Genomic DNA, 25,204 nt, shown 5'->3' with positions numbered 1-25,204 from the left:
TTTACAACTTTTACATTTTTGACAAAATGGCTTCATAGCATTTACAACTTGACCCAAATACAATATACATGACTCAGATAGATTTAAATATCTCATATAAGGAATATTAACTTTCTCATGTTCTAGTACTTTAGGTGCTCTTGCACCAGATGCCATCATGTCACATCATTCATAGTTCATATCCTGAGAATTAAATTTTTGCTTTGCTTTTCTTCTTTAACACGAGAGCAGTAGCTTGTTTACTTTTCCAACTTCAACTTTACCCTCTAAGTCACTAGCATTCTTTGATTATGTAGGATCCCGATCTTGAACTTGGATTTCTTAGGTGAAGTGGTTGTGCCGTGGAAGTCATTCACTAACTTTCTGCAAGCCTTGTTTCACACCTTCTCCACTTGTTTTATGACATCGCAAAAGGAGAAGTGTTTTCTCGAGAATTTGCCCTCAAGTATTTTTTTAGATCCATTTCCCCTTTGACTTCTTGCGGGGTCTGCTATATCTTTAACATGCATAATCGCACTTCACCAACCATTTTTCCGAACTGCAAGGTGTGCCAACAGAATCTCTAAGGAATATCCTTGCGCACCAACTTAGTCTTCTACGACCCAAGTAAAGTTTGCATTTGTGGGTGCAAAGCTGTTCCAATACTTTTCCGATCGCAGTGGAAGCTCGAACATATAAATTTTGACTTCTCGAAAATGACGAAAACATACTTGACTTATTCTACTTCTCATCGGGGGTGACCCTAAGGACTTGTCCTACCCCGCTATACTTGAGACCCGCGTGAGTGACTTGCATGCAGACTTTTGATCCAACTCATACAACACAACCAAAAAATGCAAGGGGAGAAGGGAAAATCCTAAATCCTTATGAGAAGAGACTAGACTTCAAGACTTTGACTTAGACATTTTGGGGCTCTCGACTGAGACAAGCTGATTCATGTAAAATGATAGGAGACTAAAACATGGGCAATAGAGTAATCTGCTGAGATGTTTAGTAGGTGATAAGCTCAAGGGATGGTATTTAATTATACCACAAATAGAATTTTCTTACAATAATTCTGTGAACATGAGTACTGGTAGGCCACCATTCCAAATTGTGTATGGGAATAGTCCAAGGACTACACCAAAATTAAGTATGATGGAGCAAGGAGGCAAAATTGGTGCTAAGGTAGAGGACTTTGTTGAATATGTCAAGAACCTACACAAGGAAGTGCATGAGCATATCACCTGGATGATCATGTAGTATAAGGCTAGAGCAAATGAAAAGAGGAGGCATAAGGAATTCCAAGTTGGGGATCAGGTTATGGTGTACTTGAGAAAAGAACGATATCTAGTTGGCACCTACAACAAGCTGAAGATGAAAAAATTTGGTCCCTACAAGATTTTGAAGAAACATGATTCAGGGAATGCATATGAGAGGGAGTTGCTTGATGGAATCCACAATTCTCCTGTTTTCAATGTTGTAGATTTGATAGAGTATAATGAAGATGGTATAGATGAGGAACTGATATTTGAATAATGTCCAATTCGTACCTCTGAGAAGGAGATTGAAGAATTCTTAGATAGTCGTGTGGGAAGGAGTACTAGAAATAGGCAGTATGAGGAGTATCTTGTGAAGTGGAAAGGACGACCTGTGGAAGACTCAACTTGGTTATCTAAAGTGGAGGTTGACTAGTTGGGTTTTCCTCAACTAGCTTAGAAATAACAGGGTCACTTTTCAATTTACCTTGTGTGTCTGATGTAGGAGTATCCAACGGTGTAAGATCACGTATCACCCAAAAATATGTTTAGATATAGTTTATGCTTGATGTGTTTGCATTTTTGGATACCCATTTGGGCAAAATAAAGATTCGAAAACTCAAATATCCATTGTTATTTTTATGAGTTATTGTTTTTGCACACCTCAGGATATGTGCAAATGTAGAAATTGGGTTATTTTGTTATGAACCATAATTATGAAGAGTTAGAGGGTGTAAGTTGGAGGTAAGGTTGTAATTGAAATTTCGAGCGCTCCAAAAAAAAGAATTAGGTCAAAATGTTTCATGGTTTGAAAGTTATGGTAGTTTTAATTTGGTCGGAGACCTCCTAGGAACACTTCAGAGTCAGATTTGAGGCACTAAATAGCCTCATACAACCTTGAAAAATGGGGGTGCTCGTTGGCAATATTTAAGGCTATAGAGCGCTTAGAGAGCTTTTTAGAAATGTAAATGGTTCGTCAAACAAAGTCTCAGATTAAAAGTTATGCCTCCTAGAAGTTGGACTACTTTTTCTGGAACCTTCTATTCACAACAAATTCTAATTTGAATTCTAGAAGCTCTGTTTTGACATTGGTACCCAAATGTCAAAATGTAAATTGTATTCCTAACCCTAAACCTAGGACAGGCTATTTAAGGCCCATCATTGAGGTGTAAAGGTAGTTTTTGGTGGAGTTTGGAAAAAGGTACTTGGAGAAGGGTTTTTTCTCTAGAATTTGATAATATTGTAGCCCATAGGGCATGTAGTTGGGTCTATTTTTACTGTAATGCATGTAGTAACTTCTCATTTCAGATATAGAAATTTCTTTTCTGTTGTGTTCATTTTTGTCTCAAGTTGCACCCTCATCTCTTTAAGAGTCCATTTGCTTCTAATTGGCAGCCTTCGTATTTGACATCACATGGATCATTTTGGAGGGCTAGACATACTTGTTTATAGAAATCATCCCTTGGTAATTTCTGAAGCACCTGTTCCTTAAGTCCAACATTTATTGTTATGACAGCAGAAATGTGTTTTCACCTAGTCAAGGGGTAAGCTACTCGATTCTCCTTCCATTGTCTAGATCCGAGAGGGATCCAAGAGGATTTTTTCCCAGTAGAATTTTCTGCTATGATATACAATTGTAGAGATCTAAAATATATATAAATGCACAGTTTTTTAATCATTGTTTATAAAAATGATAATCTTTTAGTTTGCTAAATTTTCCTCCAGTAGAACTTTTCTTCTATGATTTACAAATGTAAAGTTCTAAAATATATAGACCAAGATAACAGTGTAATTTGCAGATTTATATCCACTATAGATAAAACCTAAATGCATAGCAGGAAACCTGATGCAATCCCAAAACTAATTACCTTGAAACAACAACTATGTTATGGAATAAATAGCAGGAAAAAAGAAGCAACTACATGGCTGAAGTTTTGAACTAATGATGAATAAGCATTGACATGTTGTCTGTGAACATACATACACACATACATACACATATACATATACATACATACATATATATATTCCGAAAATATCTATAGATATACCTGCTGAATTAGGATCTGGCTATTTTATTTGCCGAACCCCCCAATCTAAATCCGAACCAGAATCAGGATTGGCTATTTAGGTACATTTGCATATATTATAATTTATTATATAGTATTGAAACTTTGCCAGCTGATACATATTTAGTTATATCACGAGTTTCTGATTTTGTAAAAGATGGCATACATTTGACTATGAAGGTTATTTTAATGTCCTCTTTTTCTCTCACCATGGATAGTGGTTCAGATTAGCCTATCAGTGGCCCTCGTAGGCTAATCAGTTGGATAGGGGGTCTCGGTTAAGCCATAGGTTAATTCCCCACTGCATAGGTCAGGGATGTTCAGGATTGGTCTATGTTTGAGACAGATTGGCACACTACTATTAATAATGATGACTATTTTGGGAAATTCATGGTTACTATCCTTAGCATTACACCTCAATAATTGGTAGCAGCATGGAGATATGGTGACTTTGCCAGAGCTTTCATTCTAAAACTTACTATTTATACAAAGACAGTTTTAGCCAGTTGCTATCTTTGGCAAAACACTTAGGCGATGAGAATCTGGATTGCGAGTTATTCATCTAAAGGAATTAATAAGCTATTGGCTTAATTAATGATTATTAAATAAGTTACACTTAATTAATAATTAAATTCTTATTGTAAAATGGCAACTTCATTAAATGGTTATTTACTGAAGTGTTGTTTGGGTGCCTAAGTGTTGGAGTAAATATAATTGAATATTATATTTCAAACTATTGAAAGCAATTTCAAATTAAAGCTAAGTATGGATTTAAGTTATGAAAAGTGTGAAAGTGAAGCCTTTTGGTGAACTTTCTCTTGGCAACTATAAAAGCCATTATTTGTGAAAATCGATTCATTCATGACCTGTGCATTCTTTTTGGTTGCTTTTGGTTGAAGAGCACGAAACAATGGTTTGAGTGTCAGGCTTAGAGAATTTGTCAAATTCTTCCAAGTTTCAGCACTTTGAATTGGTGAAACACCCAACGAATTGTGCAAAAGCTTTGGCTTCATCCATAGGCCAAGAAGGTTTCCTAGTTTGCAGCAATCATCAATAAACTGCCCCAATCTATCCCACATATATTTGCAAGGCTTGAAGTTGATTTTGATTGCAGATCACAGTGATCAGAGAGGTCTGCATTTGGAGTTTTGGAAGCCACTATTCCCCTACAGGCAGCAACATTCATTTGGGGTCTGCAATTTAAACATTAGAGGCAGCGGTAGACAGTGTCTGGGGCATGTTTGTCTGTTTAGAGTCTCCACTTATAGTTTGCAGGCTGTGGCATCAATTTATGGTCATAATTAGAAAGCTGCGATACATTCTTGGATGACTATAATTTCATGCTATCAGTTAAAAGTTTTCTTCAATAATTTTCAAATAGATTTCTCATGCATTGTCTTTGCAATCACAAATATTCCTTTTTGGGAAATGTGAATAAAGTTGCTAGTGAACAGTTGCATTGTAATTAGTTTGTTTTCAAGCATTGTTATTTGCTTCAAATATTGTCAAAAAACCCCCAAGAAAGCACATACTCTGCAAAAACACAAAAAAATTATAAAACTTGCGAAAACAATCTCTCTAAGAGATGGAACCATTGAGGTTCTTACAGTGAGAACATTGTTTAGGAATGGAAATTCTGATCTATACATAGTACATACAGTGATTTATTAAATCAGCTTTATTTGAGATCTGCGTAGCCAACTATTTGTGAAATTGTTAATGAAAGGTTAATGCATGTCAACTGTTTGTTGAAGTGTTCAAGATAACAGTTTCAGCTATTGTTAATCATTATGTTCAGAAATATGAATTAGTATTCAGTGCTGCACCAACTGTTTGACTAAATACCTGTTAGCTAAGTTGGAAAAAGTTGAAATTTTTCAGTGGGGACATTACAATGCATGATGATACTTTTATTCTAAGCCAACAATTTTGAGCACATCAGTGAATGGGAAATAAGATTTTTTTCTATAAGATGCATATTGTTTTTTAGTACATTAATAGTATTGATCCTTGGACTGTTGATCTCTTTGCTATTAATCTATATGTTATTTGATGTTAGATTTTAATAAATTGTCTTAATGAATCTTTTTTAAATTGAGCATAATTTATTCTTCCAAAGTTACCAACAGTGAGCATGGAAATGCTGGGCGGAGACACACTGAAGTGGAATGAGTCTAAAGAATGGCTGAAGATGTTGAATTTTCAGCATGTAACTGATTGGTTTGAAGCTCGAAAGCGTGTAAGAAGATTAGGTATGTTATGGAAATTCCCATTACTTGTGATTATCACCTTGAATATTAGTAAGCGTGTTTTGGGATTAGAAAGGTCAAGAAATAGTCTCCGTTGATTCTTTTTCTCTACAATTCTTGTTGTACAGTAGTTCATTTTCCTTTATTATTATATCCTTTTGCGTTTTGCTTTGCATTTTCCTCAAAATATTTCATTCTTATTTATGTGCATTCAAATCATCCCTGGACATGGTGTTATGATTGTATGTTGTATGTTTGGAATTTCCCCTTCTTTTTCTTAGGTATTCAAGTTCTACCCTGTTTGGTGATTGTCAAATTAATTTATATATAGTGTAACACAGGACCCCCTCCCCTATCCCCCATCTGGGTTGGGGACTTGGCATTCCCAAGTGTCCCCACCTCTGCTTTTGTGCCACCATCTTGCTGCCAGGGGTTTCTGCAAGCAACAGTTGCAGCTGCGGCACCTGTGATAGAAAGGGGGTTTACTAGCTACTGTAATGGTCACTGTCACACACACACACACAGACTACATATGTGTCTTTATGAGTGTATGTACATGATTTTGTACTTGTTTTGATATCATGCTACTCATTCTTATCATCCTTATAATATATTTGACATTCATGTTGCAATTTTGCTATGTTCAAGTGTTTGGTATTATAATTATTTAGTTCTTATACAATTATACATGTAAGAACCCCCGTCGGTTCTAACTTCAACAACTTTGTAAACTCTGATTTTTATGCTTATCCTGTTGAAGCTTGATCTCAAGGAATATTCTCAAACACTTGTCATGTCTAAGTAAGAAGATTACTTCATCATGCTGTCATAGGAAATATATTGGCAACATATAGAAAGTCTGAAATCGATAATCATGAGATACTAACATTAAATAAAAATTTGCAGGCACTATGATGATATTTATGGCATCACACAAGACATATGACAAACACTTGTCCAACAACTGTATAAGCTCCGAGTTCTGAGTTTTGCTGTGAAGCACCATGATTAAGAATGTCAGTTCAGATTTAAACCAAATACAATAACTGATTACTTGGCCACGTAGATTCAATAGCATGAAACACCTAACAAACTAACCAGCAAACCAGGCGCTCAAGAATCAGATACAAGTTTTATTTTGCACAATGAAAAGCTGCACCTGTACCTGCAAATTCGAAATGAGACCATGCCCAGACCTCACAGCGGCTTGATGGAGATTGACGCCTAGTTAGATACCATAGATTCTGTCCCAACATTCACAGAAAAGTTTGAGAGTGGACCACTTCTGTAGATGTCCAAATTGAGATATAATATTGATGCTCAAACCAAAATTCACACCCAACACTATGTAATTCTGCCCTATGAATGATCTGCTGCCATAATATTACTGTTATTTGCTTCTGTAGATGTCCAAATTGAGATATAATATTGATGCTCCAACCAAAAGTCACACCCAACACTATATAAATCTGCCCTATGAATGATCTGCTGCCATAATATGACTGTTATTTGATACCAAAATAATATATGCTCACCAAAATCTGCCATTTAATCCATTGGTGAATTCTGATTTAAATTCACCTCGCATTTGAATCATCATTTGAACCACAACTAGAGCCTCCATCTTGAAACCCTCTTAGAAGATCAAATTTGGCTAACCACGAGAAGCACGATTTATTACGTGTCTAATCTGCTCTTGAAGCACTGGAGAGTCTGCCCTTAAAATATAGGGCAAAATACACCCATAGTCGACCGACCAGGCACGGAGCCCCGATCCCACCTAACGCAAGAGCAAATCGTAAGCATAACATAAGTTATTTTACTTCCTCAAATAATTGCTTAATTGAAGAATCCCTTCTCTCCAATGGTTGATGTCAAAAACCTGGTTTCTTCTAATAAACTTCACCAATTTCAAAAAGCATAAGCAGTATAATGAAAAAGAACTCATTTGAGTCTTTTATAACTTTTGTAGGAGGACTCACACATTTTTCCAGCCAATCTGGGATAAATAGACATACTTTTTCCCTTTTTATAATTCATTTACTTCAATACTTTAAATAATACCTTGGGTTAAGCTTCCATGAATTAATTGAATAAATAGCTCCCTTCCAATGATGACTCAACCTCAAGTGAAATTACAAAGTCAAATTATAACTTTACAATAAGCCATTTAATGTTTTAATAATAATTTGGCCACCAAAATAATAATAGCTCCCAAAATACTTATCCTTTAAATAGGCTGTCTAAAATAGGAGTCACACCTATTATTTCCCCACATGACCAAATGCACTCCAAAAATAGAAAAGGTCCCTCTCAATCATCACAAAACTTACCATAAATAGCAAGTACATGAAACTAAACCCAAATTAAGTCCAATCTGAGCCAAACCAAGACCAAACTGGAACATACTCAATTGTGAAGAAGACAAGACCCTCTGCCTCATAAGTTCCTCTACCCACAATATTTAGCCTATGAGGGACACAATAGTAGGTTAATAACTTGTCCTTTGACACTGGCTAAAGGGGGACATTACAATACATCATTCCATAACTAGCATTTCAAGTTATATGTATAGTATATTACAACACCCTCACTCTCTCACTATCGTCCTCTCACCATCCCCACAATCCCCAAATTGAAGTGCCCTTTTCCTTGTCTTGGATACCTGTTCCAATGTCCCCTAGTGCTCGTGGTTACACTATTTATAAATAATTATTGAAAATGAACATTTTTTGCTTGAAGATCATGCATAACAAGATAAGAAAAGGGTTACTATTGAATTGTATTTTTCTTTTGAACATGTAAAATATTAGGTGATTTGTGTTTCAATTCGCATCTGCTCATAATATGTCTTTTCTTATGTGGATTTAACTTACACCTACATATGCTATTATGATTGCATTTTCTTTGTTTTTTCTTGTTTTGTCAACCATCTATATTATACCATGTAGGTGGGTCTCATCGATTGAATTCACTTCTTTGGGCATGGTATAGTTGAGTTTAGTGTTGAGCAACATAAGTTTGAGAATGCTCTTCTTAGCAAGCTCTTGTTTAGATTTGGGATCCTTCTAGTGCATCGAGATTTTAGACAAAGCTCATTCAAGAGCTTTCGAGAATTTACATCATGAGGGCTGCCTACTATTTTTCCTCTGATCCTCATGGGCTACATCATTGAAGTTGCAAAGTTGGTATTACTTCAGTAATTTTCGCATTTTTATGCAAATTGAAAGTTTTCTATATTTCTTGCCATCTAGGAAACTTTTGTTGCATTCATATTCAAATTGATTTTCTATAAGCATCTTGGACCTAAATTTTGTTTAGGATTAGGTGCACCCGCCTTGGCCTTGCAAAGCCAAAAGTGCAGAAGATCAAACTAATTGATCTTGTTACGTTGGCCATAACCGATTGGATATCCTAGCATCGAGTTGGCAAGATTCGTAAGATTCCAATCTGTAGTTTTAGGAACCAATAGATTGGCGACTCTACTAAAAAGAGTTGCTCGCAATTCCTATTGTGCAGTTACTTAGAAACTCCAGTTTCGTAGACTAGTTTCCAAGTGCACTTTGCTGGAAGCAAGAACCAAGAGGATCAGAAAATTGATTCATTCCTTGAAAGAGGTGGCAACTCTATTCAATACAATTTTTAGTTGGTAGCTTTACTGAGGGAGAAGACTCAAAAGGAGATGGTGGATAGTTTTTTCAAATGTATTGATCATTTCAAAGAAAGCCTTTTATTCCAGATGGCATCAGGCCATTGGATTTCCACAATTTTGATTATGAACCTAGCAAGTTATCCGCAAAAATTTCACAACTTGTACCAAAGATCCATGGAGAATTGGATGAATCAACACTTCAATGCTTGGATGCATTTTATACATTCATAGAAGATTATGAGGTTTTTATAGAAGATCAGATGATGAAGCTATTCGTCAGGACGTTAAAAGACAATGCCAAAAAAGTACATGAATCATTACCTACACAATGTATCTCATCTTGGAAGGATTTTGAACAATGGTTCTTATGTGAATTTCATAATGCAAGCGAGGAAGAAAACATGTGTTGTGTACGGTATGAAGACCAAAGTTGCAGCATGGAAGAGGATCTTAACATGTCTCCACTTGATGCCCTTTTCAATCTAGAAAGATACAAAGGCGAGACATTGACACATTTATTCATAAGGATGGTAAACATTTATCATGAGATACCATCAAACTGTAATGGACACCCTAGAAATGCCCAAAAATTGAACCAATTGCTGATAGGAGTTTAGTCAAATAATTTGCATCCAATGCTTAATTTCTTTGTTAAATGTTTAAACCCCTTTATGGCTCCGGATATAAAACGTTTGTTTGTTTTTATCTCTTTGCATAGATTTGCAACCACACAACATGAACAAGAAAGAATTTATAATAATATGCAAATTAAAGATTGAACTACTGCTGAAATAATATTAATTTTCAAACTAATAAAACCAAATACATAGCAGACGTTTCAACTCACTAATTACTCCAGCATTATAACATAACATTCCATTAATGACTTCCCATCTTGCTATTGCAGTAATATGAATAGTGCCATGCTACAATGCTGCTACAGTAAAATCAGTCTTCAATCAGTCCATGAATCTTATAAAAATGATCCCTTCACAATGGCATAAGCATCGAACAAGAAGCGAGAATGATATGAGCAAACACCCAATCCCCCTATAGATGGAAATGCGCCCAATCTGCCTATTAATGAAGCTGATAGCAATGAATTCCAAATGCCAAACCCCAAGGGAATGACATCTAGAATGTCACAAGAGAGTATAGACATCCTCTAATGCCAAGAATGGATCTACAACTCACACATCAATTTTCTTCTCATATTCAATCTGCCGAATGAAGCCACTAACGCTCCTTTTTATTCTTTCTCCAAGGGTCCATTTCTACTCACATAAGCAATGTGGGATAAAAGATGTGCGATATAAAACATAGTAAAATAATCACTTATGTCTCCCTTAGGCGCCCCTTTTGATTTGCACACATTCCCATAAAATTTAATATTAAAGTAACAATTACTTTAATATTTTACAACTAAATTAATTGTTACTTTAATAAAACTTTAGGCACAAAAATATATTAGCTATTGGGCTCCAAATAGCATGAGTGATAGCTCGTCGGAAAGCTCTCACCGTGGAATATCAAATTCAATCACCAAAACTAGCCTCCCCTATGTCTTGCCGATTTACTAAAAATAATAAGTATGCCTGAAACTGAGTAAATCAACTTGGTTTTGCCCAAACTGAAGATGACTGGGCCAAAATGGGCCAAAACACTCTAAGATCCCTTTAAACCCTTTGTCAGCCCTCGGGACATTGTAGAACTAGGCTAACACACACACACTTGGTCGACTGCTAAAGTGGGGACATTACAGTCCGCCCCCCTTGAAATTGCTTGACCTCAAGCAATCTTAGTCCAACTTGCTGAATAACCCGCTCACTCTCCCATGTAGCATCTTCCTCTGGCAGGTCTTTCCATTTGAACAAATACTCCTTCACTATCTTGGTTCTGAGTTTCCTCTCTCGGGTGTCCAAAATGGCCTCAGGTACTAACACGAGCTTCCCCTCTTCATCGAAGGGGGGTAAATCTGTACAAGGAACTACACTCTGACCAATTGCTTTCTTAAGCCTCGACACATGAAATACATTGGGCACTCAACTGGCCTCTGGAAGCTCAAGCTTATAGGCGACTTCTCCCACTCTGGGAATCACCCTGTAGGGACCATAAAATCTAGGCTTTAGCTTCTTTGCTCCGCTTCTCTTGAGCAATGACTGCCTATATGGTTGTAGCCTCAAATACACCATATCCCCTACCTTGAAATTGCGCTCTACCCTGTGCTGATCAACATACAACTTCTGCTGATTTTGAGTCTGTCGTATGTTCTCCTTGAGTGCTCTCAGGGTATCCTAACTATCTTGCAATAGGTCTTTGGCTTTGGGCACTCGGCTGTTCCCCAAAACTAAATCCATGAAGCTGGGTGCTTCATACCGTATAATACCATAAATGGAGTCATCCTGATGGTCATTTGATATGTGGTATTGTAACAATACTCCCCCATGTATAACCACTTGATCCACGCTCTCTGCTGCATAGTCACATAGTTCCACAAATAACCTTCCACCCATTTATTTACTATTTCCGTCTGCCCATTTGTCCGAGGGTGGTAACTCGTACTAGGTGTAAGATCTGTACTACACTCCTGAACAACTCTTGCCAAAAGGCGCTCATGAACTTGCTATCCCTGTCACTAACAATAAATCTTGGTACCCCATGCAACCTAAAGACCTCTTTGAAGAATAAATCTGCAACCTGTGCTGCTATATAAGTAGAAGGAATAGCAAAGAAGTGAGCGAACTTTGTTAATTTTTCTACCACCACATAAATACAATCTCTTCCCTACACTCATGGTAAACCAATGATGAAGTCCATAGAAATACTTTTCCATTTTTTGTCCGGAATGGGCAAGGGCTGCAGTACAGTTGCAGGAAATGTGTGCTCTCCCTTATTTTGTTGACAAACTGCACACTCCCTAACATACTTCTGAATATCATCCTTGAGCCCTCTCCATGAGAACTGCTCTCAGATTTGCCTATAGGTCTTGAAGACTCTTGGATGCTCAGCTGTAGGTGCATCATGAAATGCCCTTAGAATCTCCTCTCTAAATTGTGATGTAGGGATCAAATAAACCCTATCTTGAAATGTGATCAACCCATCCAACACCGCATACCTGTCATCCTGAATGATGCTCGTAACTATCCCAGAAGCCCAATCATCTCTTGCATACTCTGCGGCAATTCGATCTCTCCAATCTCCTAAAACCTCTGCCAAAGCACATAAATGAGGTCTCCGAGATAAAGCATCAGCCACCACATTTTTCTTACTTTTGACAAACTCTATATCAAAGTCATAAGCTTGCAATTTAGTAACCCATTTCTGCTTTCGATCATTAAGATCGCGCTGGCTCATGAAGTATTTAGTACTATTGTGATCATTTTTTATCACAAAATGCGCACCTACCAAATATGATCGGAATTTGGCCAACACATGCATTATGGCCAACATTTCCCTGTCATAGATAGAATAACTCCTCTCAATTCCTTGGAGCTTCCTACTCTCAAATGCAATCACATCTCCTGAAGCATCACATTGAAGCTCAAATGGCTTCGTGAAATCAAGTAGAGCTAGAACTGGACAAGATGACATCACCTGTTTGAAGTGGTCAAAACATCTCTGCATTGCCTTTGTCCATGTGAAGGCTCCTTAGTAAGATTTGTCAAAGGTGCGGCAATCTGTGAGAATCCCCTTACGACCCTCCTGTAAAAACCACATAAACCAAAGAACCCCTTAAGCTGTGTGAGGTTTGTGGGAGTAGGTCAATCCACAATAATTCTAATCTTTTCAGGATCAACCTGAACACCATTGGCACTAGTGATATGCCCAAGATAAAGGAGCTCGGTCGTGTCAAACTCGCATTTTGATTCCTTGGCATACAATGACTCTCTATCCAGAATAGATAACACCTCCAAATGCTGCAAGTGCTCCTCCCAGGTCTTACTGAAGATCAAGATGTCATCAAACAAGACCAAGACGAACCTCCTCAATTGCCCCCTAAACACCTGGTTCATACAACTTTGAAATGTGGTAGGTGCATTGGTTAGCCCAAATGGCATAACCATAAACTCGAAGTGACCATAGTGACATCGGAAGACTGTCTTCTTAGTGTCCTCTGCTCTCATCCTAATCTGGTGGTATCCAGATCGTAAATTGATTTGGTGAAGAGGCATGCACCATGCAACTTATCAATCCTAGGAATGGGATACCTATTTTTAATTTAGTGCCCTATAATCGATGAACATGCACATTGTCCCATCCTTCTTCACTAGAACTATTGCTGAAGCAAAAAGGGCTTTTGCTAGACCTAATGTGCCCCATCTCCAATAGCTCCTTAATTGCCTTCTCTATCTCATCCTTGTGTTTCTTAGGATGACGATAGGGGGTAATCATGACCGGTTTGGCTCCCTCCTCAAGCTCAATAACATGCTCTACTCCCCTATCAGGAGGAACCCCATGCGGAATATTGCCAAATACTTTGGCATGTCTGTCAAGTATCTCCTGGGTATCCGGTGGATGACTCTTTACCTATGGCTCCTTTGGAGCTGGCATGATGAAACACTTTGGTGCCCACTCTATGTCATTATGTTGAAAAAGTCTTTGCATTCTCCTTAGGGAGACTACTCTACAACTCCCATCCAAAAGTCCTCTGAGTACAATAGTTCTTCCCTCATGTCGGAATCTCATCTCTAGTTTTGCTAGGTTGAGTATGAACTCAACTAGTGAGGCCATCCATGTCATGCCGAGGATGACATCGTAGTCTCCCATGTCTACTACATAGAATTCATCCTCCAACTCATAGCCATCTCCAAACTTGATGTGAAGATTAGGTATCTTCCGAGTGCATAATAATGTCACCATTAGCTACCATGACTCTAAACCCAACATGCTCCTTAGTCTGTAAACCTCTTGTGGCTACTAACCGTGCATCTACGAAGTTATGTGTAGCCCTAGTGTCAATGGAAGAGATCACTTTTTGCCCCTGGATAGTACCCTCGACCCTAAATGTGATCACGTTTTGAGCCCCTGTCAATCATGCCAACGACCTATCATCCTTAGGAATGATGTTCTCCTCTGGAGTGCTAATCTCATCCGAATGAAAGTGCTGATCCTCCTCCTCTGACTATGACTCCTCCGCTGAAAAATACTCCATTTGATTTGCCTTAGCCTTGAGAGGGCACTAATGAGATAAGTCCCAGGACTTTCTATAATGAAAACACAACTTCTTCCTCCTCAACTCATTTAGGGTGTCATTATCCAACTTCCTATTATCCCCTTTTCGTTGTGAATCCCAGTAAAAAGGTTTTTTGTCCTTATCCTTATCCTTCTTTGTATGTGAATCCCTAGGCTGAAATTTGCTCTTAAAAGAAAAAAGTGCCAAGTCACGAGCCTTCTTAGTGGCCTCCTGTAATGTAGCGAGGTCATGCCCCTTGACCCAACCCCTCAAGGGATCTGAGAGTCCATCATAAATAACACTACTAATCTCCTCTCTGAAATATCTGTAACCAACACAACTAACCTCTGAAATTCACTGATGTATGTCTCAACTGATCTCCACTGCTTGAGCTGTGCCAACTCTTTAAACTGTAACTCAGGATCTTCGGTATCAAATCTCTCTATGAGTCTCTCCGTGAACTCCTCGTAAGATGTGATTTGATTATGCCCCAAGGTTACCATGCCATGGTGCCACCACTCATGTGCTAGGCCATCCAAATGAATAGTTGCATACTTGAGAGCCTCCTCCTCAGGCATTGGATTCAGCTGGAAGTATGTATCTAACTTCTACACCTAAGCTCGTGCAGTCATCTTCCTTGAGGCATCATAATAAGGTAAAGAAAGTTGGCAGCTCAAAGTTTTGATTTCTCCCTCCTGCTCTAGGCATGTGTCTCATCCTTAAGTCCATATAATCTCTGAGGGAAATATCCATCTGAAATTCCTGTCCACTAGCCTCCCAAACCCTCTTGAACTGATCTTGTAACTTGGTCATCTGCAGTTCGTTTACTGGTTTTATTAGTTTAAAAAATAGTAAGTATGCCTGAAATTGAGTAAATCAACTTTGTTTTGGCCCAAACACTCTAAGATCCCTTTAAACCCTTTGTTAGCCCTCGATGCCATGTAGAACTATGCTAATGCACACACAGTTGGTCGACTGCTAAAGCATTACAGAAACCTTATACCTCCATATGAGGACTTTCTAAACAAAATTCTTGAGTTGAGAATTTTGCCAAAGGACCCTGACGTGAAGCTTTTTTTTCAGATATTAGAAGAAGCTGATGAAAATGAAGAATGAAATACCAAAGTGAAACAAGAATCAGATGATGTTTCAGATTTAGGTGTAGAAGAAGTTTTGGGCCAAAGTGAAGAAGAATCCGATCATGATGAGATTGGTAAGGAATTAAACTGTAGGAAATATGAAAATGAGGAAGAGGATTCTCTCAGCGTGGATGATATTTCAGCCTTATTAGACATGGAATATAAAATATATATTGAGACAAATGGCCCAATTTTTTTCTCAAAACATAATAGTGGATCAACACACATTAGGGTGATTGATAAATCCCAAGAAGGTAAAATATTTGTTGAACCTAGAATTGAATTGATCTTGAGAGTTTTTCAAATTTATTCCCTACGATGCATTATGTATAATTTTTGGGAAACAGATTACTTTGTGAGATTAATCCATGTTGTAAAGACACAGTGGAAGAAATATCATACCCCGCATAGGATAATTACATGCATCGCAATGATGATAACAAGCCTAATGATAATGATAAAACTAATGATAAGCATTCAGAAGGTGAGATATTTTTCAGCTCATCCTATGAGCAGGAGTTATATCAGATATGTGAAGATGAGATGAAATCAGACAAGCACAATGAGAAGAGTGTGTTGAAGCATGGTTCTGAAAATTTCCCAAGTGTCATATTTGATTAGAGTCTTGATCAAAGTAAAGTTGTATTTCTTGAATATGAGCTATTTTCAAAACCTTTTTGTGAAGAAAATCAACATCTGGAGTATGGAGATCAAACAAATTGTACACTAGAAGACATCCAAGCAGAGCAAAATTATCTAGATGCTTGTGTGATTGATCAAAAGCATGACCATAGGGATCTTCCATTCAGTAAAGACCGTAGTGCACCTGATGATTTTTCAAAGGCTAAACAAAAGTTAGATGCCAAGGATTGCATTGATGAAGCAGAGCTAGAAGTATTGCTCATAAGGGTGATGCATTTGATATAGGTATGAAGTATAAGCAGCATACTGAGGTAAGTATCCCTAAAGATTCTGTGATAATATTTGTTACGAGTATCCTTAGGAAATGCTTTTAAGTTTTCATCATAATTCTTTTGAGGATTTTTCTTTTATTTATACTGATCAAATGAGTAAAGCAAGAGATCAGATGTTTGGATTAAATGATAATGAAATTTATTTCTTTTCAAATGATGCTGTTGATAAGGCAAAGGTAAATTCTAATCCTAAACAAGTGATGAAGGAAAAGCACATGTATGTTGATGTTTATTACAAGGTTGCAAAAGAAAGTAGATGCACTCAAGCATTAGGTTTCCTCGGTCAGTATTCAAATGAGCATTTGACAAGGACTTACGATAGAGTATGCAATGGTTTATCTATGCATTTGGCTCGAAAAGCTAACCGTGCAAAGGAAGGATATGATAACATGATAAGAAGGAATGAGTTATTGCAGGATCATAATGTGGTGTTTGACAGAGGAAAGAGTAGTCACTTTTTTGACACGCTTGAGGTCACCTGATCCCATTATGCTTCTAAAAGGACACTCAAGGAGGTTTTTCTTTGACTCTACTATCTTCTTCTTTGCAAATTTTTATACTTGTTTGTTTTGATACAATTGTATTATTAAATTGTTTTTTATTGTTTTCTTGTAGGCCTGCTTCACCCAGAGATAGCTGGGATACTCATTATGCTCACAAACGACATATGTCCCCAACAAGAGCCACTGATGGAGCCCTAATTTTCGCAAAAAAGAGGGCTTTCATTTCTGCACTATTTCTAATCATTTATCCTATGTGTAGTATTATGTCTCTAATTACTGTTGTCCATTAACCAGGCATCAAAAGATCATTACTTTCTTACCATACTAATATAAATCATTCTGTCTAACATACTCTTGGTTTTGATTATGTGGGAAATAAAGGTAGAAATCATAGGATCATTTGATATCAGACATGTCATGGAGATTTTTCAAATCGGTTACAAAGACAGTTGCTGACATTGCAGCAGAATTTTTTTTTATGGGGAGTATTCTTTACAGTAAGTTGTTGAGTACACCATAGTCCAGATGTTCCAGTTTGGTGACTTCTTATCTGTAAGGTGGAGTGGATGTTGACTGATGGTGAAATCACCAATGAGGTAACTTGAACATCCCTGATAAGAAATATAATTTTTTTTGTTCCATACGCATTAATTATAACATATTCGAACAGAGGGAAATACATAGGAATTCAAAACATATCAATAAAATGAAGAATGCTGAAAAGTCAATCATAGATATGAATTGTATATCCAAATATAATTCCGTCTTAGCACCAGATCACTAAAAGTATATAGAGAAGAAATTGAAATTGTAAGAGCAGGGATATGCTTAGGAGTTGGAAATTCAAAACTAAGTATTGGGCATCATTAAAAGTCTTTTTATGTTGAAGTCACGCCACTCATGGCCTTTCTTAATCTGGGACAGATGACAGGAGTTGTATATTGTCTATTACCAATCATTGACTCGAGTCTTATCTAATAATTTGCATCTAATGATAATACGTACTTGCTTGTAGATTTAAAGAGTACGCGCGAAAGAGGAAGAGCCTATGCACCGTGGAGCAAATGATGATAACCGCTTTTTCAAACAAAGCTAGTGTGTATCATATATTGATGTGAAATCATGGACTATCAAATCTACATATACAACAAACAATGCTTCTTTCATATCTCGGGGAGCTGTCAGATCTGAGGGATAATTTTTTTCTTATAATAATTAAAATGAAACATTCCATGCATAGGCTATTGACAACAAATAAGAAGTGGAATTTCTATAATACATTTCTGCAACTTCAAGTCAGCGATTTCAATTGGCATATCTAATACTGGCAAAGTGAATATTAAGGGCCCGACTAAAGTAGGGATAGTATCTATATGCATGTCAGTGATTAAGTATGGTTCCAAGGATTAAAGTAAAAATGCCAACTTAAAGAAGACGTTGATGCCATGTGCAAAGGAGGCTATGCGGATATGGAGCATGGAATGCCGTCTTATTCCACTATCGAACAAACCATCCAAATCAAGTTTGCTCATCATTTAAAGCATAAGATATGAAATCATAAAATTGCTAAATTAAAGCTATATTAAAGCTTTGAGTTGATTAGTTATTTGTTATTAGAAGGTGTGATGCTTGGAAAGACAACCGACACCCCTTGCTTAGTTTATAAATAGAAGATATAAATCAAACAAAAGGGACAATTGATACATTCTTTAAAAAAAGGGACTATCTGCATACTAAAGCTATATATGCACTCTTGATATATGATATTCTTTCATTGTTAAAGATTGAATATTGAAGAAAGCTTGTGGATATTGGATCATTGAGTAAATTTTTATATTCAATTTTGGATCGAATTGCAGTGGATTGATCATCTGTCTTCATTGCATCTTTGTCTCTGGCATAACCACTAAGCATATTTATTTTATTTATTTGCACAAAGCTTTAGAGTCGAAAATATTATAGAGATTTGTCCTTTATAAGTAATTTTTAAAATTCTGTAAATAATTTAAATATCAGATAAGTGGATAGGATCATTTATAGTATTTTAAACTCGATTATCATAGATATAGTGAAATATTTAATTATTTCCGTATCTGTGTCTAGTTTGTCTCCATATCTTATGAGTTAGAGCACAATCTAGACTAGTTTAAAATTGCACACATATATATTTGATCGCATCTTGATTACTAAATTGTTTATAGTTGAAGTGCCTAGAATTTTATAAGTTGTACGTTATAAGCTTGTAATATTGATTCTATTGTCCTTTAAATTTTGGCATTGGTCTTTATATTACTCGTGATTCATAATCTATGTGCTGGCAATTGTTTCATATCTTTCTTTTGAAAAATTAGTATATTCATTTATTTCAATAATTCATAATTATTCTTTATTTTAAATACTTTCACATTCATATAATCAGAGGGAAATACACAGGAATTCAAAACATATTAATAAAACGAAGAATGCTGAAAAGTCAATCACAGATATGAATTGTATATCCAAATATAATTCCATCTTAGCACCAGATAACTAATGTTTTCTGTAAAAGTATATAGAGAAGAAATTGAAATTGTAAGAGCAGGGATATGCTTAGGAGCTGGAAATTCAAAACTAAGTATTGGGTATCATTAGAAGTCTTTTTATGTTGAAGTCACGCCACTCATGGCCTTTCTTAATTTGGGAGAGACGACAGGAGTTGTATAGTTTTATCTAATAATTTGTATCTAATGATAATACATGCTTGTAGGTTTAAAGAGTACGCGCGAAAGAGGAAGAGCCTATGCACCGTGGAGCAAATGATGATAACCGCTTTTTCAAACAAAGCTGGTGTGTATCATGTATTGATGTGAAATCATGGACTACCAAATCTACATGTACTACAAACAATGCTTCTTTCATATGTTGGGGAGCTGTCAGATCTGAGGGATAAATTTTTTCTTATAATAATTAAAATGAAACATTCCATGAATAGGCTATCGACAACAAATAAGAAGTGGAATTTCTATAATACATTTCTGCAACTTCAAGTCTGCAATTTCAATTGGCATATCTAATACTGGCAAAGTGAATATTAAGGGCCTGACTGAAGTAGGGATAATATCTATATGCGTGTCAGTGACTAAGTATGGTTCCAAGGATTAAAGTAAAAACGCCAACTTAAAGAAGATGTTGATACTGTGTGCAAAGGAGGCTATGCAGATATGGAGCATGGAATTCCGTCTTATTCCACTATTCGAACAAACCATCCAAATCATGTTTGCTCATCATTTAAAGCATAAGATATGAAATCATAAAATTGCTAAATTAAAGCTATGTTAAAGGTTCGAGTTGCTAAGTTATTTGTTATTAGAAGGTGTGATGCTTGGAAAGACAACTGACACCCCTTGCTTAGTTTATAAATAGAAGATATAAATCAAACAAAAGGGACAATTGATACATTCTTTAAAAAAAAGGACTATCTGCATACTAAAGCTATATATGCACTCTTGATATATGATATTCTTTCATTGTTAAAGATTGAATATTGAAGAAAGCTTGTGGATATTGAATCATTGAGTAAATTTTTATATGTGATTTTGGATCGAATTGCAGTGGATCAATCATCTGTCTTCATTGCATTTTTGTCTCTGGCATAACCACTAGGCATATTTATTTTATTTATTTGCACAAAGCTTTAGAGTCGAAAATATTATAGAGATTTGTCCTTTATAAGTAATTTTTAAAATTCTGTAAATAATTTAAATATCAGATAAGTGGATAGGATCATTTATAGCATTTTAAACTCGATTATCATAGATATGGTGAAATATTTAATTATTTCCGTATTTGTGTCTAGTTTGTCTCCATATCTTAGGAGTTAAAGCACAATCTAGACTAGTTTAAAATTGCGCGCGCGCACACACATGCATATATTTGATCTGTCGCATCTTGATTATTAAATTGTTTATAGTTGAAGTGCCTAGAATTTTTTAAGTTGTACGTTATAATCTTGTAATACTGACTCTATTATCCTTTAAATTTTGGCACTGGGCTTTATATTACTCATGATTCATAATCTATGTGCTGGCAATTATTTCATATCTTTCCTTTGAAAAATTAGTATATTCATTTATTTCAATAATTCATAATTATTCTTTATTTTAAATACTCTCACATTCATATAATCATTTATTTTGTTTTCAATTCAGAATCTATAAGTTTGAAGCTTTTACTTTGTGAAGTCATCATTGAAGTTGCAAAGTTGGCATTACTTCAGCAATTTTTGCATTTTTGTGCAAATTGAAAGTTTATGTATTTCTCGCCATCTACGAAACTTTTGTTGCATTCGTATTGAAATTGATCTTGCTATAAGCATCTTGGACCTAGGTGTTTTGTTCAGGATCAAGTGCACCCGCCTTGGCCTTGCAGAGCCAGAAGTGCAGAAGATCAAACTGATTGATCTTGTTACGTTGGCCATAACCGATTGGATAACCCAGCATCGAGTTGGCAAGACTCGTAGGATTCCAATCTGCGGTTTTGGGAACCAACAAGTCCAAGTTATGAGCTTGTCACTCAATGTACCTATGTACCATGCAGGATGCAACATTTCTTTTTTTAGCATCTCTCAATATAAATTATTCACGAAAGTTTTAAATTATGTCTGAGGTTACAAGTCCTTTTAAATGGATTATGGAATCAATTAGTTGCTATTTTACTTATGTGATTTTTAAGTGTTTTTAATTTATTTGTTTTAAAAAAAAATTAAATATTAATTTTGTTTATATGTCACTAAAATAGGCAGTCCTCTGGTATCCCAAAATATGGAATTTTTAACATCCCCAAAACATTGACCACTCCTTGTTTTTTTCTAACTCAGAGGAAAGCTGACTCAATACACGTTGTTGTGCGAAAGTAAAAATAGCACATTGAAAATTCTAAAGAAACATAATTGCTGGAAGTGCATGGAGGTTTCAAAACAGTGTCCAAGTATTTTCTCCTACATTTATTTTTCTTGAACAGAGACATTTTTAAACTAAGACAATGCAGTAAATCATCATTCGATCTGCTTGATGTGGAGGTTTCCAAACAATATCCAACTATTTTCTCCAACATTTATTTTTCATGGACATGCATTTCTAAACTAAGATAATGCACTAAATCATCATTTGATCGTTTAGATGTTTGGTTTTCCATAGAGTTTATCCTGGGACATAGTTGATTTTAGTTTGCCAACTAACGTGTCTGACCTCTGCCAAAATTTGAAATGAAATTGAAATTCTTTATTAGTTGTTATGGATTGCAAAACTGGTGACTTTATTTTCTAAATACACTCAGGCTTGTGTTCATCTACATGCTCTCTGCAACAGTATAATTACAGTATCAATGCATAAGAAATGGGTCACTTGTTATTTTAGTTGTTCCTCTACAATGACGTTCTTTCACATGATCCAATAACTGATCTATATCCTTTTTGATCCCCAGGAGATCATTTTGCTGCATGCATTGAATATGTATTACGATTCTCACCTGTTGTGCAAGTTGAACAGCTTGTTATTTCTCAGCAAGTAATGCAACAAGTGCCCTCTGCTGGTATGCAGTCATTTTGTCAAAATAATGGGACAGGGTTTGAAAGCAACACTCTGGAACCTGCTTCTCAGCAATCAGAATGGTCCAAAACTTCAACAAATAGGACAGATTTACCAGAGCTCAATTTTTCGCAAATGAGCATAGGTGATTTTAGTGACCCATTGATGGCAGAAGTGAATGGTAATGTTGCTTCATCTGTTGGAATTCATAAACAGAAAAGATTGCTCAACAAAAAGAGAAGAATGAAATCTAGCAAAACTGAGATTCGTACAATTGGTGAATTTGACTTCTTGTTTCGTTGCCCTCATTTTGATCCCAAAGCATCCAAATTTACAGATAACAGAAAACGATATGCAGATGGCTTTGGGAATATAAATCAAGATGCTTTAGAATCAGAATTTCGACACAAGATTATGTATGAGGAAGAAGTGCACCACTGGGAAGCTTCTGTTAAATTTCTGTTGTATGCAGGTCCCTGGGAGGCATTTGGATTTGAATCACCAGGCAATGCCACATGGAGACTGAAGAGGCTTAATGGTGCTCCTGAGGAAGGTTTCATGTATGAGCATCAAAAACAATGTAGTCCTGCTGCAAATCCACCAAATCTATTAAAGTTTTCTTTGGCAAATAATGAGTTTTTAGGCTGTTTTCTTGGCCCGCATGTAGGAGAGACTCTCTTTGACAGAAAATGTCGGCTGCAAAATCAACTCTCTCTCTCACAAAATTCATCAGCTGCTTCATTTCTTCGCCAGACTTACGGAATTTCAGAATTACCAGAGCAGGTTGTCAATGCTGGGCATTCTTCTGATAAACACACTACTGAAGAAATTAAAAAAATTATGTTCACAGAAAATATGTCTGCTGTGGAAATTGTCCCTGGTGCACTGTTGAAAGGTTTTCTGTTTTATGAGTATGAACTATGGCAACTTTTGAGGGGATCAAGAAGAAGAGATAGACCATTCAATATCTGTGGCCTTTGTTCTACATTCACTGCAAACTCTTCAAAACAGGAGTGGGTCATGGATCCTCATGCCATCATTGAAACTTGCTCTAATGCGGATGCATCTGCTTCACAGGAAACCAACTACCATTTCCAATGTGCTTGTTTTAAATCAGAGTCAAAACTTAATCCAAAGCATTTTATGGGATGGTGGATTCATATTGATAAATTCACCAAGTTTGCAGAGCATGTTGCTTGTGAAAAAAGCAGGTGGTACATTGTTCCAAAGCAAGAATGGCTTTCACCGGTTATCATAAGTGGGTCTGATTTAGAAGGTTGTGCAAAGATACTGACATTGCAAGAATTTTTGGCTGTGGCTGCCAAAGTTGCTGAAGAAGCTGCTTTGGCAGAGATTCCTCGGAAGCGGCGTTTTATGGTTGCAGAAGTTTGCTGGGAAGCTGATTTCTTATATTCTATGGAATCTCAAGCTCAATCAGAAGGCATTTGGATTGAAGCAAGCAGAGGATTTGTAGTTGAAGAATCATGGCCAGATACCAGAATGTACATGCCTCATGGTTATGTTCCAGATTTCTCTGCTGGTTTGCAGCAGGGGAGTAAATAAAACTGGTCTGAACCCTAGGTGAACATCTTCAAGAGTGTGCAGTTGAACACTTTGCTAAATTTAGTTTTCACATGTATTATTTCATTACTAAGGAAAACATGGAGTTATTTGAGTTTTGTTCAAGCAGACAACTGTACATATTCCTCACTTCAATACATTGTTTTCCATGTCCAGCATAGATGGGGACATTAATTATAAATTCATGCATCTTTGGATGGATGCCCCCTCTGATCTGATCCTTCTATGTAATTATTTTTGAACACCCTTTTTGAAATGATTAGCAGTTGAGAGAGTTTATCAAATTTGTTTCTCTTCACTTATTTACAGAATATGTTGCTTTTAGCAAGACTTAACAGGAGCTGCAATACAGCTGGAGTCCCTGCCTTCTGTCGGGAAATAGGAGATTTTCTGTGTGTTTAAAACCTTTGAGGGAGGAAATAGTCTATTACGATGTAGAAAATGGTTGTGTTGTGGTAGATCAAAGATATCATTGTTTTCTCTCTCACCATTTACTGGCATTTCTGTTTGGCAATGCAATGCTGGTAGCATTCCCTTCCCAGAGTTTTTACCCGTGTAGGTTTTCTTCAATTGCTGAGAGTTTTGCAGTTTGGATTCTCTTACCCAGTTCATGGAAACTGAACAGTCAAGAGGTTTGCAGTTTTGATTGTCTGACCTGGTTTGTGGAAGTTGAACACTACAGAAGCTTTGTGGTAGAACATATTGTTCAATTTCTAGCTGACCTGGTCCGTGGAAAATTCATAGAAGCGAAATTCCATATCATTTCTGTTTAAGTATTCCAAAACATTTACAAAGTAAATCTGAATTAGTTTGCATTCTAAGTTGTAGATTAGAAGACAGAAATGCATGATGTAGATCCATTTCTGAATGCTTGTAACAAATTTGCAGCTTCATAGAAATATATAGCTCAATAAGTGGTATCATTAACTATTAAATTGTGATTTTTCCCACTTTTAAGCACAGTTCTCTTCTCTATCCCACTTTATATGTTTTCTGCATTGTTAATACATGAGATGAGATGCTACACATCTGTAATCTATATTAGTATCTTCCATGTGAACT

General features: G+C 36.4%; 1 protein-coding gene across 6 annotated transcripts in view; it reads left to right on the top strand.

Moving 5' to 3' along the window:
* The window catches only part of LOC149556787 (uncharacterized), a 66,406-nt gene extending 41,980 nt beyond the window's left edge, over window positions 1-24,426 (top strand). For 2 of the 6 annotated variants that reach the window (XM_089831315.1, XM_089831317.1), the window contains 2 exons: window positions 5,427-5,559; window positions 22,458-24,426. In XM_089831315.1, coding sequence (XP_089687441.1) covers window positions 5,427-5,559; window positions 22,458-24,124 — 1,800 coding nt within the window. In that variant the 3' untranslated portion in view covers window positions 24,125-24,426. Of the gene's footprint in view, window positions 1-5,426; window positions 5,560-8,790; window positions 17,010-17,109; window positions 17,594-19,743; window positions 19,824-22,457 lie in introns of those variants that run through there. The other 4 variants (XM_089831318.1, XM_089831316.1, XM_089831319.1 and 1 more) reach the window with 3 other exon arrangements.
* Window positions 24,427-25,204: the final 778 nt, after the last annotated feature.

Source organism: Cupressus sempervirens, chromosome 5, assembly GCF_028749045.1.
Source record: "Cupressus sempervirens isolate cs-2001-9-10 chromosome 5, ASM2874904v1, whole genome shotgun sequence".
In the NCBI taxonomy this organism is placed as follows: Eukaryota; Viridiplantae; Streptophyta; class Pinopsida; order Cupressales; family Cupressaceae; genus Cupressus; species Cupressus sempervirens.
The sequence above is the reverse complement of the archived record's forward strand: the minus strand, read 5'-3'. Positions and strand labels throughout refer to the sequence as shown.